The 16,452-nt window shown below is 40.8% G+C and overlaps 1 protein-coding gene across 10 annotated transcripts in view; it reads left to right on the top strand.

The window, feature by feature from the left end:
- The first annotated feature begins 417 nt into the window (after nt 1-417).
- The window catches only part of MARK1 (microtubule affinity regulating kinase 1), a 126,043-nt gene continuing 110,008 nt past the window's right edge, over nt 418-16,452 (top strand). For 4 of the 10 annotated variants that reach the window (XM_021064328.2, XM_021064330.2, XM_021064329.2 and 1 more), the window contains exon 1: nt 418-619. In XM_021064328.2, the coding sequence (XP_020919987.1) occupies nt 569-619 (51 nt within the window). In that variant the 5' untranslated portion in view covers nt 418-568. Of the gene's footprint in view, nt 620-640; nt 919-1,437; nt 1,761-16,452 lie in introns of those variants that run through there. The other 6 variants (XM_084979176.1, XM_084979177.1, XM_084979178.1 and 3 more) reach the window with 4 other exon arrangements.

The raw sequence follows: 16,452 nt of genomic DNA on the forward strand, positions 1-16,452 counted from the left end.
CCGCCCACCCGGCGGCGGCCGCCAAGTGCCTCTGGGCGCTGCGTGCCGCGCCCGCCGCTCTCAGCGCAGCCGGCTCGGGCCGCTCCTCCGGGCTCAGGCGCGGCGGCGGCGGCGGCGGCGGCGGCGGCGGCGGGGACCGCGCGGACCGAGGGGGCCGGGCGTGCGGGGCGCGCGGGGGGCGCGGGGCCCGGGCGCGTGGCTGCGGCTCGGCCGGGCGGCGCCGCTCACCTGGGGCGGGGCGGGCGGCGCTGTCAGGGCCGCTGCTCCCGGCTCCCGGCCGCGCTCGGAGGCACGAGCCGAGCCGTGACTTGCGGCGCCGCTTGGTCGTGGCCACGGCCCGAGAGCCCGGTGCTGCCGGACGCCGCCCCCGCCCCGCCTCCCGCCGCGGCGCCGCATCCCGCCCGCCTCGCCGCCCCCGCCTCCGCGTCCTCGGCCCCCGCGCCCCGCCGGGGCCGCTCGGTGCGCCGCCGCGGCCTGCGGGAGCCGCGCGCCCGGCCCCGCCGCCGCCCCCCCGGCCCGCAGCCCGGCCCGCCCGCGAGACCCCGGCCCGGCCCGCCGCCCGCGCAAGATGTCGGCCCGGACGCCATTGCCGACGGTGAACGAGCGGGACACGGAGAACGTGAGTAGCCGGAGCCTCCCCGGCGGCGGCGGCGGCGGCGGCCGGGCCACGGCGCCCCCGGCCCCGCTTCCCCTCCGCGGGCCGCCGAGTGGCCCCCGCCGCGGGTCCCTCCGGAGCCCCCGCCCAGCCCGCCTTCTCCCTTCCAGCCCCTGGGTGCTCGGCCCGGGGCGACGGGGGCCCTGCCGGGAGGCGGTCCTCGCGGAGACGGGTGATGCCGCGCGGAGAGGCGCGGGGCGCTGGCAGAGGGCGCGTCTCGAGGGGCTTTATTTCCGCTCGGCGTTCTGCATCCCCGCCCCAAGGTCTTGCTTTCTGATCACCGATGAGCCGGCCGGCCGACTGCCTCGTCTCCCCGGGCTTTGCTGGCTCTTTCGGTCCTTTGCAGCCCCAACCCCTGCATTGCCCCATGACTTGGCTTTTTGTACCGTTGGGTCCACATTTGGGCATCTGGGTCGTGGGCACCGGAGGGGGACGGTGGGGAATGGAAGGGACGAGAATGGGAGTGGAGATGGCTGCGTGAGTGGGTATCTGAGTTTAATGCCGCTGTGTGATACTCTTCCATAGACACGAGGGCAAGAATTTCACCGGCAGCTTCTGTGGCCCCGGGGTTACAGCAAAATGTTTAAAGGCCAGATGAAGCCAAGGGCTTCTGCTTCTCTTCCTCGAGTCAGTGGTGATAATTCAGGGCAGGTTTTACTTTAAATACCTCTCCTCCTCCTTGGAGTGTCACAAGGTGCATTTCTTTGAAGGAAGGATTTTCTGTGTCTTTGATCAAATTGCCCTCAGGAGTTTTTATCTAGAGGCAGATGTCCCTGGTGTGTACACTCTTGAATACCTAAAGAACCAGATCAGTTGTATCTCCACGTTCTGAAAAGTACAATTGTGTGTGTGCGTGCGAGTTCCTTTGTGGGAAAGGTTTCAACAACAAAAAAATTTTTTGTAAGCCCTCATGACCCTGTAAGGAGGGCCTCGGCTGATTTTTCTGCCTGGTTTTCAGGAGCTAAAGGGCTGCTAAGTTTTGGCCGGCTGTCCAGCCTCCCTGGTTGTCTAGTTCACTCCTTGACTCGCCGCTCTTGGTGCACCGCTGCCTTCCTGGGGTTGGTAAAATAAAATGATGAAAGGCTTTGGCGTTCTCAGACAAAAGGTATAAGAGAGAAGAGATCCAGACTCAGCCCTGAGGTGCTGGGGGGAGGTCTAAACAGATTATTGAATTTTGGAGAGTAGAGGAGCTCAGAAACTTAATATACTGATAGGAAGGGCGAAGAAATTTCGGTAAGAGCCGATTGTACGCGGCCCAGGAAGGTATTTCAGAGTATGCTTTTGTCTTCTCGAGTCTCATCCATTTAAAATGGGAACGATACAGTGTAAGGCTGCCGACCCAATCAGTTATGACTTATGGTGCATCATAACTGTTTCCAAACCATCTCAGAATTGTTTTTACAAATAGAATCTATTTACAGTTTTGACCGAGAGATGGGTTGAAGAAGGTGACTGGAAAAGATGCAAAATTGGGTTAAAGTTGATTTTCAAGCCGAGTTGGGATGGAATTTTTCTGACAGAATGCCCCTGGCATTCGGTAGGAATGATAAGTAAGACAGATGACCTTTGTTTTTGTCCTAAAACACTGTTTTTTAACCTAGGAAAGGTGGAAGAATACATTTTTCTTTTAGATTTTGTATCACAGCAGCTGTCTCCGTAGTCGTGCGAAGAAGGGGCTTTCTGCAGACATGAGACATGAGAGGCATCAGGGAAAAGTAGGAAACGCAGCATCCCATGTACGACCAAAGGGGGGGGGGGGCAGCTAAGCGGCGCCGGTAGGATGCGTTTTGTTGTACCTTCTGAAAACTAGGCTCTGAAAACTCCCTTGCTGTGGTGCTGAGCGTGTTTTTTCACAGTCGCTCTGATGGTCTTGACCCTTGTTGTGGGTTGTGTTGTGCATGACTCCGCCTTCATTTAGCTGTTTACCCACCTGATTTTCTCCTGATTTGCCAGGGAAAGTATCTGTTATACCATGGCTGTTGATGTATCTATCAATATGTATGCACTCCAGCTTTGTTTTTGAGCTGGAACGGATACAGAAGTAGTATTTAAAACAAGGCCTCTCCCCTCAAGGAACTTGACAAGAAAGGTAAATACAGCCCTAAAGGAGTCCTGTGCCACGGAGAGTAGCGTGTAAACAGAGCTCAAGTGCTTTATAGGTGCAGTAGGTGTTTATCAAAGGGATCGCCAGTGATGGCTATTAAATCACCATCTCTCTTTATTCTCTGCTTGGTAGTAACTGTCATTAGCCAGCCTTGCTTACCTCTCATCAGGGAAATACAGGAACAAATCTGCTGGTTAGCTAATGTATTAATGCCAGTACGGTAGTCAAAATGAACATGTGTTTGTACTTGTTTTCAGTTAAATTGACATATTTTAAAAAACGGTTGTGAAAATTTCCATTTGTGTGACGATTAAATGCTTCTAAGCCCTTTGGAATATTAAGGACATAACTAAAAATGTTTTATTACCGCTAAACACATTTTAATTTCAACAAGTACAGTAATTAAAAAAAACCTTTGAGGAGTTCCTATCATGATGCAGCGGAAACGAATCCCACTGGGAACCATGAGGTTGCAGGTTCGATCCCTCCCTGGGCTCGCTCAGTGGGTTAAGGATCCGTGAGCTGTGGTGTAGGTCGAAGATGCGGCTTGGATCCCATGTTGCTGTGGCTGTGGTGTAGGCCGGCAGCTGTAGCTCCAATTAAAATCTTTGAATTTTATTATCATTTGCAGTTATTATAAACCCTTTAGTCGTATGTAAATGGATTTGGGTTCCTCGGGAATATGTAATATCCATCCTTCCCCGTGCCACTAATATATATAAAGATCAATTTAAAGGTGTGTTACAGCACTGTAACATTAGTCATAAATAGCCCCCTTTTTTACTACTACTGTGTGTAGTAGAGTAGGAATTACTTTTGCTTGAGAACATTCTGTGTGTATTTTTTCACAAGTATTTTCCCAGCTGAAGGATTTGTGTGTGCATTGTCAATAGGCCTCCAGTGACTAAACACAACAGAACAACCAGTGGTTAATTTAAAGGCAATAAATACTTCATAGTGAAGTAGAAAGCTATTTTATAGATCATCAATTTGCGCAAAACGTGTAAAGAGTAAGTCCTGAAAGAGAATGGATATTCGAAATATTTCTTTTTTTGGCCTCTTTTAGATTGTACGTGGATACCTCTAGCATGGATGTAGATAATATAGTACCATTATTACTCTTATTACTTTTAAATGAAGCAAGATTTTTTTTTATGTTTAAGAGAAACTCTGGGCTTATTTTTATGGATCCAATGTGTCCAGACTAGCTTTCTGTGATCAGTGTAAAGGAACCTGATTTGATTCCTTCTTGGGATTAGTTTTAAAACTGACTTTGATTAAATTTATTTTGCAACTTTTAATGACAAAACTCTTGATGGTGATTCGTTGCATAGATCTGAAAGTCGCTGCGATGACTTTTACAGGTACGAAGGTGGACCTCAGTGGTTTGCCTGATGGGGATCCTTGTTGATAAAGTGAAAGGGCGAGAGGGAAGCGTGCTTTTGCTGCTCCTGTGGGGTTTTCTCAGCACCTGTGCATACATCCCGGTACCTATCACGTTGCCTTCTCATTGCTGATTCGCTTTGTCTCCTTTGTCCCTAGTGCCAGTCCAGTGACTGGTAGTGATATATACGAGATCAGTGGTATAACATTCCCCTTTACATTTTTTTTCATTTGTCCTCAAAATATGCCACTGACGCTGGAAAGGGTAGATATTACACACCACGAAGCCTTCAGCCAGTGCCGGGACCTGCCTGAGGTCTTGATGACTCTCTGATGTCCCACCCTTGCTCTACTCACGCTTTTGCTTCTCGAGGCAGTTTTTGGTTTGTTTGGTTTTGTCTTAGAGGTTTTAAAAGAACATGCAGAATGATAGGAGATACTCTATTAGAGGAAGAACAGAGTAGCTCATGCTCATCTCATTTCGGACCCTTTGCTGTTTTCTCTCTCTGAAGTGTCTGATCTTTTCCCCTTATGCCAAACTTACACATCCTTCACGGCTTGTGGTTTGAAGGAGACTTCTGAAATGATGGCAGCCAGTGTTGCCGTCCGCTATAGCTGAAGATCTGGTTCTGTGTGGTCCATACCATTGGTCTCCGGAGTGGGTATGCAGGACAGTCCACTGTAGAAAAAAAAAAATCTTTGCCTTCTGTCATTTTCCTTCTGACCTCGATGCTATTATTAGCTCTCTCTCTCAAAGCTTATATTGTTTAAACAGCCACATATGTTTGAATTTTTACTTTCTATCATTCCTTTTCCATCACATTCGGAGGTCATTTTTCCCTTTTCCTGGAAGACCTCCTTGAAGTTCCCTTGGTGAAGCTTTGTCAGTCAAAAACTTTCTTTTTTTAAATATGAAAATATATTTTGCCTGTTTTCTTGAAAGATAGCTTTGCTCAGTCTCCAATTTTCAGTTGATGTTCCATTGTCTACTTCTTTCCATTCTGTTCCTTTGATCTATGTGTCTGTTTTTGTGCTAGTACTATACTGTTTTGATTACTGAAGCTTTGTAATGCAGTGTGAAATCAGGGAATGTGATGCTTCCAGCTTTGTCCTTTCTCAAGATTATTTTGTCTCATCTGGGTCTTTAGTGTTTCCAAACATATTTTAAAATTACTTAGTCTAGTTCTGTGAAAAATGTTACTGGTATTTTCATAAGGATTGTATTGAATCTGTAGATTGCCTTTGGGTAGTTTGGTCATTTTAACAATATTAATTCTTTAAATCCAAGAACATGATATATCTTTGCATCTGTTTTATCTTCTTCAGTTTCTTTCATCAGTGCCTTATGATTTTCCAAATATAGGTCTTTTACCTCTTTAGATAGGTTTATGCCTAGGTATCTTATTCTTTCTGGTGTGATGGTAAATGTCATTAATTGTCTCCTTTTTTCTCTTTCTGATAGTTCATTGTTAGCATATAGAAATATGAAAGATTTCTGTATGTTAATTTTGCACTCTGCAGCATTAGCAAATTCATTGATGAGCTCTAGCAGTTTTCTGGTGGTGTCTTTAGGATTTCCTCTGTGTAGTGTCATGTCATCTGCAAACAGTGACAGTTTGACTTCTTTCCAATTTGATTCCTTTTATTTCTTTTTCTTCTTTGATTGCTATGGCTAAGATTTCCAAAACTATGTTTAATAAAAGTGGTGAAAGTGGACATCATTGTCTTGTGCCTCATCTTAGAGGAAATGCTTTCAGCTTTTCACCATTGATCATGATGTTTGTTAGCTGTGGGTTTGTCATATAGGGTCTTTATTATGTTGAGGTGTGTTCCCTCTATGCCCACTTTCTGGAGAGTTTTTAATTACAAATGTTTATTAAACTTTCTCTAAAGCTTTGTCTGCATCTATCCAGATGATCATGTGGTTTTTATTCTTCATTAATGTAGTATATTACATTGATTGGTTTACAAATATTGAGAAACCTTGCATACATGGGATCAATCCCACTTGATCATGGTGTGTAATCCTTTTAATGTATTAGTGGATTCAATTTACTAATATTTTGTTGAGGATTTTTGCATCTATATTCATCAGTGATATTAGCCTGTAATTTTCTTTTTTTTGTGATATCTTTGGTTTTGTTATCAGCGTGATTCTGGCCTCATGGAGTAAGTCTGGGAGTGTTCCTTACTTTCAAAAAAAAAAAAGTTCTTTTGAGAATAGTTTGAAAAGGATAGGTGTTGACTCTTCTCTAAATGTTTGGTATAATTCATCTACAAAGACAGATCTGGTTATGGGCTTCGTGTGTTGACAGTATTAAAATTACTAATTTAATTTCATTACTGGAAATTGACTGTTCATTTTTCTATTTCTTCCTGGTTCAGTCTTGGGAGAACTGAGCATTCTAAACATTTCTAAACATTTGTCCATTTCTTCTAGGTTGTCCATTTTACTGGCATATAGTTGTTTGTAGTAGTCTCTTATGATCTTTTGTATTTCTGTGGTGTTGGTCAGAACTTCTTCATTTCTGATTTATTGATTTGGTCCCTCTCTCCCTTTTTCTTGATGGTCTGGCTAAAGGTTTATTTTGTTTCTGTTTCCAGAGAACCAGCTTTTAGCTTCATTGATCTTTACTACTTTTTTTTTTTTTTTGTCTCGATTTCAATTATTTTTGCCCTTGCTGTTTATGATTTCTTTCCTTCTGTTAACCTTGGGTTTTATTTGTTCTTTCTCTGTTTGCTTTGGGTGTAAGGTTAGGTTGTTTATTTGAGATTTTATGTTTCCTGAGATGCTTGTATTACTATAAACTTTTCTCCTAGAACTGCTTTTGCTGCATTCCATAGATTTTGCATTGTTGTGTTTTTGTTTTCATTCATCTCTTAGTGTTTTTTTTAATTTAATTCAATTTTTAGATTTCTTCAGTGATCTATTGGTTGTTTAGTAGCACATTGTTTAGCCTCCATGTATTTGTTTTTTTGCAGTTTTTTTCTCAAAGTTGATTTTCGTTTCATAGTGTTGTGGATGGAAAGATTCCAGACAGGATTTCAGTTTTCTTAAATTTACTGAGGCTTGTTTTGTAGCCTAGCAATGACCTTTCCTAGAGAATGTTCCATGTGCATTCTACTGCTTTTGGATGGACTGTTCTATATATCAATTCCATCTGGTTTATTTTGCCTTTTAATGCCAGTGTTTCCTTATTGATTTTCTTTCCACATGATCTGTCCATTGATGTAAGTAGGATTTTAAACTCCCCTACTATTGTGTTACTGTCCATTTTTTCCTTTATATCCATTAATACTTGTTTTATGTATTTAGGTGCTCCTATGCTGGGAGCATATATATTAACAGTTGCTTTATCTTTGATTGATTCCTTGATCATTATGCAGTTTCCTTCTTTGTCTCTTGTGACAGTCTTTATTTTAAGGTCTATTTTGTCTGATGTAAGTATTGCTACACTGGATTTCTTTTGATTTCCATTTGCGTGGGATACCTTTTTTCATCCCCTCACTTTCAGTGTATATGTGCCTTTTGATCTGAAGTGAGTTTCTTGTAAACACTATGTATAAAGACCTTGTTTTTGTTTCCATTCAGCTGCTCTGTCTTTTGATTGGCTCACCTAGTCTGTTTAAATTTAAGGTAATTATTGGTATGTATGGTCTTGACATTTTATTACTTGTTTGAGGGTTGTTTTTATAGGTCTTTTTCCCCCTTCCTTTGTGATTTGCTGACTATCTTTAGTGCTGTGCTTGGATTCCTTTTCTCTTTTTGTGTGTGTGTGTATCTATTATAGAATTTTGGTTTGTGGTTACCATGAGGTTGTTACTTAGCAATCTGTATATATATGTGATTGTTTTAAGTTGCTGGTCTTTTAATTTCAAATGCATTTTTAAAACCCTGTATTTATACTCTTCTCCTCTTATGAAGACTGTTTTTAATACCATATTTTATATCTAATTGTTTCATGTATCCCTTAACTGCTTATTGTAGATATAGATGATTTTTAGTACTTTTGTCTTTTAAGTTTTCTACTAGCTTTGTACATGATTGATTTCCTAACTTTACTGTAAATTTGCTTTCACAGCACTGAGCTTTTCCATTTCATAATTTGATGTTTCTAGTTGTGGCCTTTTCTTTTTCACCCAGAGAAATTTCTTCAACATTTGTTGTAAAGCTGTTTTGGTGGTGCTGAACTGTTAGCTTTTGCTTATTTGTAAAGCTTTTAATCTTTCCATCAAATCTGAACAGCAGTCTTTCTGGGTAGAGTTTTGTTTTGTTTTGTTTTGTCTTTCAGGGCCGTACCTGCGGCACATGGAGGTTCCTGGCAATGCTAGATCCTACAGTTAGTGCTAGATTGCTCACAGACAGTGCTGGACCCTGGAGTCTGGTTGCAGGGCCTAGGGATCTCAGAGCTGGTGTCAGGTCACTGGTTGGGGGGCTGGTTCCTGACACAGTTGGATATGGGGTCCAGATTGTCTTGAAGCGTATATTGGCCTGTTAGTAGGCAGGGCCAGAGCCCAGCTGGTCTCAGGTTAGGGTCTGGCCTGCTGAGGATAGGTTGTGTCTGCAGGCTGTAGGATTGTTCTTTTCTTGCATCTGGTGTCTGTCTCCTTGGTAGTTAAGTTTACTTCAGAGGCTACAGCAGGCTTCCTTGAAGGCAGGGTGGGGGTCCTGCAAATTCTGGAACTGGTGCCTGTCCACTTGTGGGTGGAACTGGGTCCTTAGCCCTTTGGTGGGCAGGGCTGTGTCTCTACAGATGCTGTGGACTTAGAGGGTCTTTAGGCAGCTTGTCTGCTGATGCATCCCCACCCAGCTTGTTGCTTGGCCTGAGGTATCCCAGCACTGGGGCCTATGGACTCTTGTGTGGGCCCAGATCTTGGTTCTGACAAACTAGAGGGAGGATCCCACAATGCACCTCCAGCATGAGCATTCATGAGATAAAAGGGGTCACTGGTGTGAGCTGAAGCCACACCCCACATCCCTGGGAGATGCTCTAAGATCAGCAGTTAGGTTTGCTCCATGCTTCTATTAAGTGACTGTTTAATAGAATATTTTTGCCCTGGGTCCTGGAACATGTGAGATTTTGTGTGCTCCCTTTAATAGCGAAGTCTCTGAAACAGCCTCAGTCCTATGGGGCTCCCCAGATTATGCCCTGCAGACTTTCAAAGCCAAATGGTCTGGGGGCTCATGTTCCTGGAGTTAGACTCCAGGACTGGAGAGCCTGGTGTGGGGCAAAGGGCTCTAACTCACACGGGAGAATCTCTGCAGTGTAATTATTCTCCAGGTTTTGGAACACCCATCCAGGGAGTATGGCACTTGATTTTTGTCTACATGTCTTGTTGTGGTTCTGTCTTTATGACTTTAGTTGTAGAAGATCTTTTCTGATAGGTTTCAGGCTTTTCAGTGATGGTTGTTCTGCAGATCATTGCGATTTTGGCGTTTTCTTGAGAGGGGATGAGCTCAGGTTCTTTCTACTCTGCCATCTTGGCCCAGTTGAGTTTAGACTGTATTGTTCTATGACTGGCTAATTTCATTTGGAAGAGTATTTTTAAGGTTCATCTGTGTTGTAGCATATGACAAAATTTCCTTTTTTTTTTTTTGATTGAAAAACATCCATTGAATGTATATCACAAATTTTCTTTATCTGTTTAGCTCTTGATGGACATTTGGGTTGTTTTCATATCGTCTATTGTGAATGAGGCTGCAGTGAACATGGGAGTACAGATATCTCTTTGAGATCCTGACTTCAGTTCTTTTGAGTAAACACCTAGAAGTGGGATTCCTGGGTAACACAGTAGCTAGTTTTAACTTTTGGAGGAAACTTTGTACTGTTTCCTGTAGTGGCTGCACCGTTTCGTATTCCCACTAACAGTGTTTTAGGGTTTCCTTTTCTCCATATCCTCGTCAACAGTTGTTATTTTCTAGTTTTGCTTTTTGATAATATATTCCGAGCATAAAGCCATCCCTCACTGTGGTTCTGATTTGCAGTTCCCTGATGTGATGTTGAGCATCTCTTCATTTCTTTGTAGAAATGTCTATTCAAATCCTTTGTCCATTCTAAAAAATCAGATTATTTGTTGAGTTGACTTTTGTGTATCGAATAAGAGAAGGGTCTGTTTTCATTCTTTTACATGTGGATATCCTGTTTTCCCAGCACCATTTATGGAAATAGACCATCTTTTTTCCTTTGAATATTCTTGGCACTATTGTCAAAGACTGTTTGACCATACATAGATAGGTTTATTTCTGGGCTTTTGATTCTGTTCCATTGGTTTATATGTCTGTCTTTATACCAGTACCATGCTGTTTTATTACTTGCAGCATTGCAGCTTTGTAATGTGTTTTGAAGTCAGAAAGTGATTTCAGCTTTGTTCCTCTTTCTCAAATTTGTTTTGGCTATTCAGTGTCCTTATGGTTCTAAATGGATTTTAGGATTTGTTTCTGTAAAAAATGCCATTGAGATTTTGATAGGGGTTGTATTGTATTTGTAGGATTCTTTGGGTAACATGGACATTTTATGAATGTTAAATCTTCCAATCTTATGAACATAGGAGATCTTTCCATATATTTGTTTCTTCTTTAATTTCTTTTAGCAGTGTTTTGTAGTTTTCAGTGTACAAGTGTTTTGCCCTCTTGGTTAAGTTTATTTGTAAGTATTTTATTGTTTTTGATGCTATTATAAATGAAATTATTTTCTTAGTTTTCTCTTTGCATCATATGTTGTTACCGTATATGAGCATAACTTTGTTTTGTTGATTTTTGTACTGAAACATTTATGAATTTGTTTATAGTTCAAAGTGTGTGTGTGTTGTGTGATCTGTAGGGTTTTCTACATATAAGATCACATCATCTGCAAATAGAGGTGCTTTTATTTTTTCCTTTTCATTTTGGATGTCCTTTATTTTTCTCACCTAATTGCTTTAACTAGGACTTTCAGTAAAGCTGGCCCTCTATTCCTTCAGGTTCAGCATCTATGGGTTCAACAAATTGCAGTTAAAAATATTTGAAAAATAAAATCACAGAAAGCTCCATAAAGCAAAGCTTGAATTTGTTGTTCACGAAGAACTATTTACAAATAACTTTTATTTATATTATATCATATTATTCTATTACTTATAGTTACCTGGATGCTGGAGGATATGTGTAGGTGATATGCAAATACTACAAAATTTTATATAAGTAATTTGGGCATCTGTGGAATTTGGTATCCATGTGGGGAGGGGTGCTTGAGCCAGTCCCTTGGAGATGTTGAAGAATTGGTGTACTGTGTTGAATATGAGGCAACAGCGGGCATCCCTTGCCTTATTCCTGATCTTAGAGGAGAGGCTTTCAGGGAGTGTGATATTAGCTGTGGGCTTTTCTTATGTGGCTTTTTATTATGTTGAGGTAATTTTTCTATCCCTAGAGTGTTAAGAGCTTTTATCATGAAAGAGCACTGAATTTTGTCAAATGCTATTCCTGTATCAATAGAGATGATCATGTGATTTTTATCATTTGTTAGTGTGATGCATTACACTGATTGTCATATGTTGACCCATCTTTGTATCCCAGGGCTAAATCCAAGTTGGTCCTAGTGTATGATCCTTTAATATGCTGTTAAATTTGGTTTGCTAATATTTTATTTAGGATATTTGTATCTGTGTGTTAAATTTGGTTTGCTAATATTTTATTTAGGATATTTGTATCTGTGTGCATTAGGCCTTTAGTTTTTGTTTTTGTTGAAGTGGATTTTTCTGGCTTTGGTATTAGTGTAATGTATCAGAGCAGATAAAAATACTTGAACAGTAAAATTACAGAAAGTTCCATAAAGTGTAGTGCTCTGATGTGCTGAGTTAGGAAGTGTTCCCCTCTCTTCAATTTTTGAGAGAGTTTGAGAAGGACTAGTATTAATTTTTCTTTAAGGGTTTGGTATAATTCACCAGTAAAGGATATGATATCAGGCCTTTCTTTGTTGGGAGGTTTTTGATTATGATTCCATCTCCTTACTAGTTAAATATCTCTCCAGATTTTCTGTTTCCTTATGGTTTAGTCTTGGTAGATTGTGTTTGTAGGAATTTCTGTTTTTTCTGGTTTATTGTGGGCGTATATTTGTTCATAGCAGTCTCTTCTGTCCCTTTTTATTTCTGTGGAATTAGTTGATTTGTCTCTTTTTTATTACTAATTTTATTTATTTGCGTTTCCTCAATTAAAGTGAGTTTATTTTAGACAGCACCTAGTTGGGATTTTCATACTTTAAAAAAAAAAAATCCATCGTAGAGTCCAACCTGTTTATATTTAAAATCATTATTAATAGGGAAAGATTTACTTTTGCTGTTTTGTGAATTGTTTTCTAGCTTAGAATCTTCTTGTCTCTAAACATCTCTTGCTGTCTTTTTGTGTGTTTTGTTTATTTATTTTTTTTGTAGTGACATGCTTTGATTCTTTCCTCATTTCTTTTGAATATCTTCTGTAGGTATTTTCTTTGTGGTTACCATGGGGCTTATCTAAAATATTTCATAGTTATAACAGTCTATTTCAAACTGATAACTTCAGTTCCCTGTGACAAACAATTCTGCACTTTTATTTCTCCCTCCTCAATACTTTATATTATCGATTGTGCAAATTACATCTTTTCATATTGTGTATCTATTAACATAAATTTATAGTTATAGTTTTTAAAATACTTTTGTATAGTTTTTAAAATACTTTTGTTCTTTTAACTTATGTATCAAAATTAAAATAATCCATGTACTGTCATTACAGCAATGTAGTATTCTGTATTTGTGTATGTATTTCCCTTTACCAGCAAACTTTATACTGATGCTTTCCTGTTGCTACTTAGTGTCTTTTTGTTTCAATTCAAATGACTCCCTTTAGCATTTTTTGAAAGGCAGGTCTAGTGGTGATAAACTCCCTCAACTTTTGTTTATCTTTGAAAATTTTTCTTTTCTTCAGTTTTGAAAAATATTTTTCCTGGATATAGCATTCTTGGTTAGCAGGGTTGTTTTGTTTTTGTTTTTGTTTTTTTTCTTGGTCTGCAAATTTTCTGCTGAGAAATCTGCTGCTAAGTTTATGAGGGTTCCTTTGTAGGTGACAGGTAGTTATTCCTACTGCTTTCAAAATTCTGTCTGACTTTTGAGAATTCAGTTATAATGTGTCTTGATGTGGACATCTTTGGGTTCATCCTGTTAATGTCTCTTGGGTTTCTTTTTTTTTTTTTCTTTTCTTTTTGTTTTTTAGGGCCACACTCACAGCATATGGAGGTTCCTAGGCTGGGGTCCAATTGGAGCTGCAGTGGCTGGTCTATACCACAGCCACAGCAAGCATCAGATCCAACCCACGTCCACGACCTACACCACAGCTCATGGCAAAACCGGATCCTTTACCCACTGAGTGAGGCCAGGGATCAAACCTGCAACCTCATGGTTCCTAGTGGGATTCATTCCCACTGCACCATGACGGGAACTCCATCTTGGGTTTCTTAAATCTGGATATCCATTTTCTTCTCCATATTTGAGAATTTTCAGGCATTTTTTTCTTGTTTAAATGAGCTTTCTGTCCTTTCTCATCTGGGATTCCCATCATGTGGATGTTGATCTGCATAAGTACCGTAGGTGTCCCATAAGTATTTTAGGCTTTCTTCACTCATTTTTCATTATTTTTTATTTTTGTTCTTCTGAATAGGTAATTACACACAACCTGTCATTCTAAGTGATGTAAGCCAGACAAAGAAAGACAAATGTCATATATCACTTATTTGTGGAATATGAAACAGGGTACAAATGAACTTATTCACAAAACAAATAGACTCACAGACATAGAAAACAAACTTATGCTTACCAAAGGGGAAGGGGAGAGGGATAAATTAGGAGATTGGAATTAAAATATACACTCTACTACATATCAAACACATATAACCAGCCAGGAACTACTGTTTAAGCACTACTCAATATCTCGTAATAACCTATAATGGAAGAGAATATTAAAAAAAAAAGAATATATTTATGTATAACTGAATCACTTTGCTGTATACCTGAAACTAACATAACATTGTAAACCAACTATATTTCAATAAAAATTTAAAATAAAAAGCAAAAGAGGAGTTCCTGTTGTGGCTCAGTGGTTAACGAATCCGACTAGGACCCATGAGGTTGCAGGTTCGATCCCTGGCCTTGCTCAGTGGGTTAAGGATCTGGTGTTGCCGTGAGTTGTGGTGTAGGTCGCAGATGGGGCTCAGATCCCGTGTTGCTGTGGCTGTGGTATAGGCTGGCAGCTACAGATCCGATGAGACCCCTAGCCTGGGTACCTCCATATGCCACAGGAGTGGCCCTAGAAAAGGCAACAAGACAAAAACAAAAACAAAAACAAAACAAAACAGAAAGCCCTAGCCTGTCTTCAAGTTGGCTGATTCTTTCTTCTGCTTGATCAAGTCTGTGGCTGAACCCCTTTAATGAATTTTTCACTTTAGTTATTGAATTTATTTATTTAGTCATTCCAAATTTCTGTTTTGGAAAAATTTTTCTATTGCATTTTTGAAATTCTGATTTTGTTCATATATCATTTTCATAAGCTCATTGAATCTCTTTATGTCAGTTATTTTGAATTCTTTGTCACGTAATACATATACCTCTGTTTAGGCTTGATTTCTGGAGATTTATTTTCCTTTCTTGACTGGATTATTTTGTGTTCCCCCCCCCAACATGTTCCTTATAGCTTTGTGTTAGTATACACACATTTTAAAAATGGCTACTTCTCCTAATCTTTCTGTACTGGCTTCAGACATGGAACAGTTTTCACCATTTGCTTCAGCTGGAGATTCTCAGGGCTCTCAAACCTTTTCTGTAGTTGTGTCTCTCTTTGACTTCTCTGGGTAGATTCCTGATTAGAGGGATTTTAGTTTCCTTATTTTAGGGGAAGCATCTTGTAATCTCTTGCTCCCTCTGGCATCTGCTGTATCATAGTTCCTCTGAAGCAGCAACACACTGCATAGCTCTTTTTCTTCTCGGCAGCCATTGGGCATTAGCAGGTGCCGATTCCCATCAGCACCCTGAGTGGAGCTGGACAAAAACCAGTCCCTTGGGCGGTTCCCTGAAAAGCCAGAGTGTTGGATACATGCTGCACTCTTCTCTTTCCCCATCTGTGGAATTTTTAGTTTTGTTGATTCTGCTTTTCATTTCTAAAAGTTCTAAGGTTTTCTCTTAGATTTATCTGGCTTTTTTTTTTTTTCTTTCTTTTAGGGGTGGCATATGGAGGTTCCCAGGCTAGGGGTCTAATCAGAGCTGTAGCTGCCGGCCTACATCACAGCCACGGCAATGCCAGATCTGAGCTGCATCTGCGACCTACACCACAGCTCACGGCAATGCTGGATCCTTAACCCACTCAGCGAGGCCAGGGATCGAACCTCAAACCTCATGGTTTCTAGTCGGATTCGTTTCCATTGTGCCATGACAGGAACTCCCGGTCTGGCTTGTTAAAATGTTTTCTTGGTCTTCGCATACTTTTGTAATTTAGCATTTATTTTATTAAGCATTTAACATATAGTTATTTACATTCTATATTTGGAAATTCCATTATCTGAAGTCCTTAGGGATTGAGCTCTCTTGTTTGTGTCTGCTTACTCACTGTGGCTTGTTTCTTTCTGTATTTGCTGATCTTTGCTGATGAACTCATATTTGTCTGATTTTTATATATGAGACACTTGGGAGCCCAAACTGAGGCTGATTTCCTCTACAGCAGGTTTGTGACTGCCGCATTGACCTGGGGCCACTTTCGTCTCCTGTAGAGATCCTGGCTCACTGGGGGTGTTGGAGGTTCAGCTCTCCCAACTTGTAGTGGGTCCAAGGCTTAGTATTTGACCCTAGGGCATTGCTGGCTTTTGTGGTAACTCTCAGCTGGTATTCATTTGGTTTTTTATTTGTTTTGCTTTTTTCCTTGGATGTTTCTCTTTTACTTTTCAAGCTCAGCAATGCATTAAAAAAAGTATGTTTATCTTGGAGGTCCCCCCATAATGTCTTGCCTACTGTACTACAGAAAGGCTAGGATAAACTTTTTGAAAAATGCGTGTTCAGAAATTTCCATACTTATATAATTTTATTACTCTGAACTCTGTGGCATTTCTGAAATTCTCATACTTGTATAGTTTAAAATGTGGACAGTTTTCTAGCTTGTTTATAAATCTTCCAGAGCAAAAATCTTAGTAGATTTTGGAAGCCACTTGTTACAGTTACTAAAATAGTTACTTTTTAAGAAGAGCCAATTGTCATCAGGAAGGTGTCTATCAACATTACTTTTGTAAAACATTTCACATAATTGGTGGATGGGTTGAAATATGGA

The sequence above is a fragment of the Sus scrofa genome, chromosome 10, assembly GCF_054392235.1.
Source record: "Sus scrofa isolate SSC_HxYL_T2T_F1_AM1 chromosome 10, Sscrofa_HxYL_maternal_Yorkshire_Landrace_v2.0, whole genome shotgun sequence".
NCBI classification, from domain to species: Eukaryota; Metazoa; Chordata; class Mammalia; order Artiodactyla; family Suidae; genus Sus; species Sus scrofa.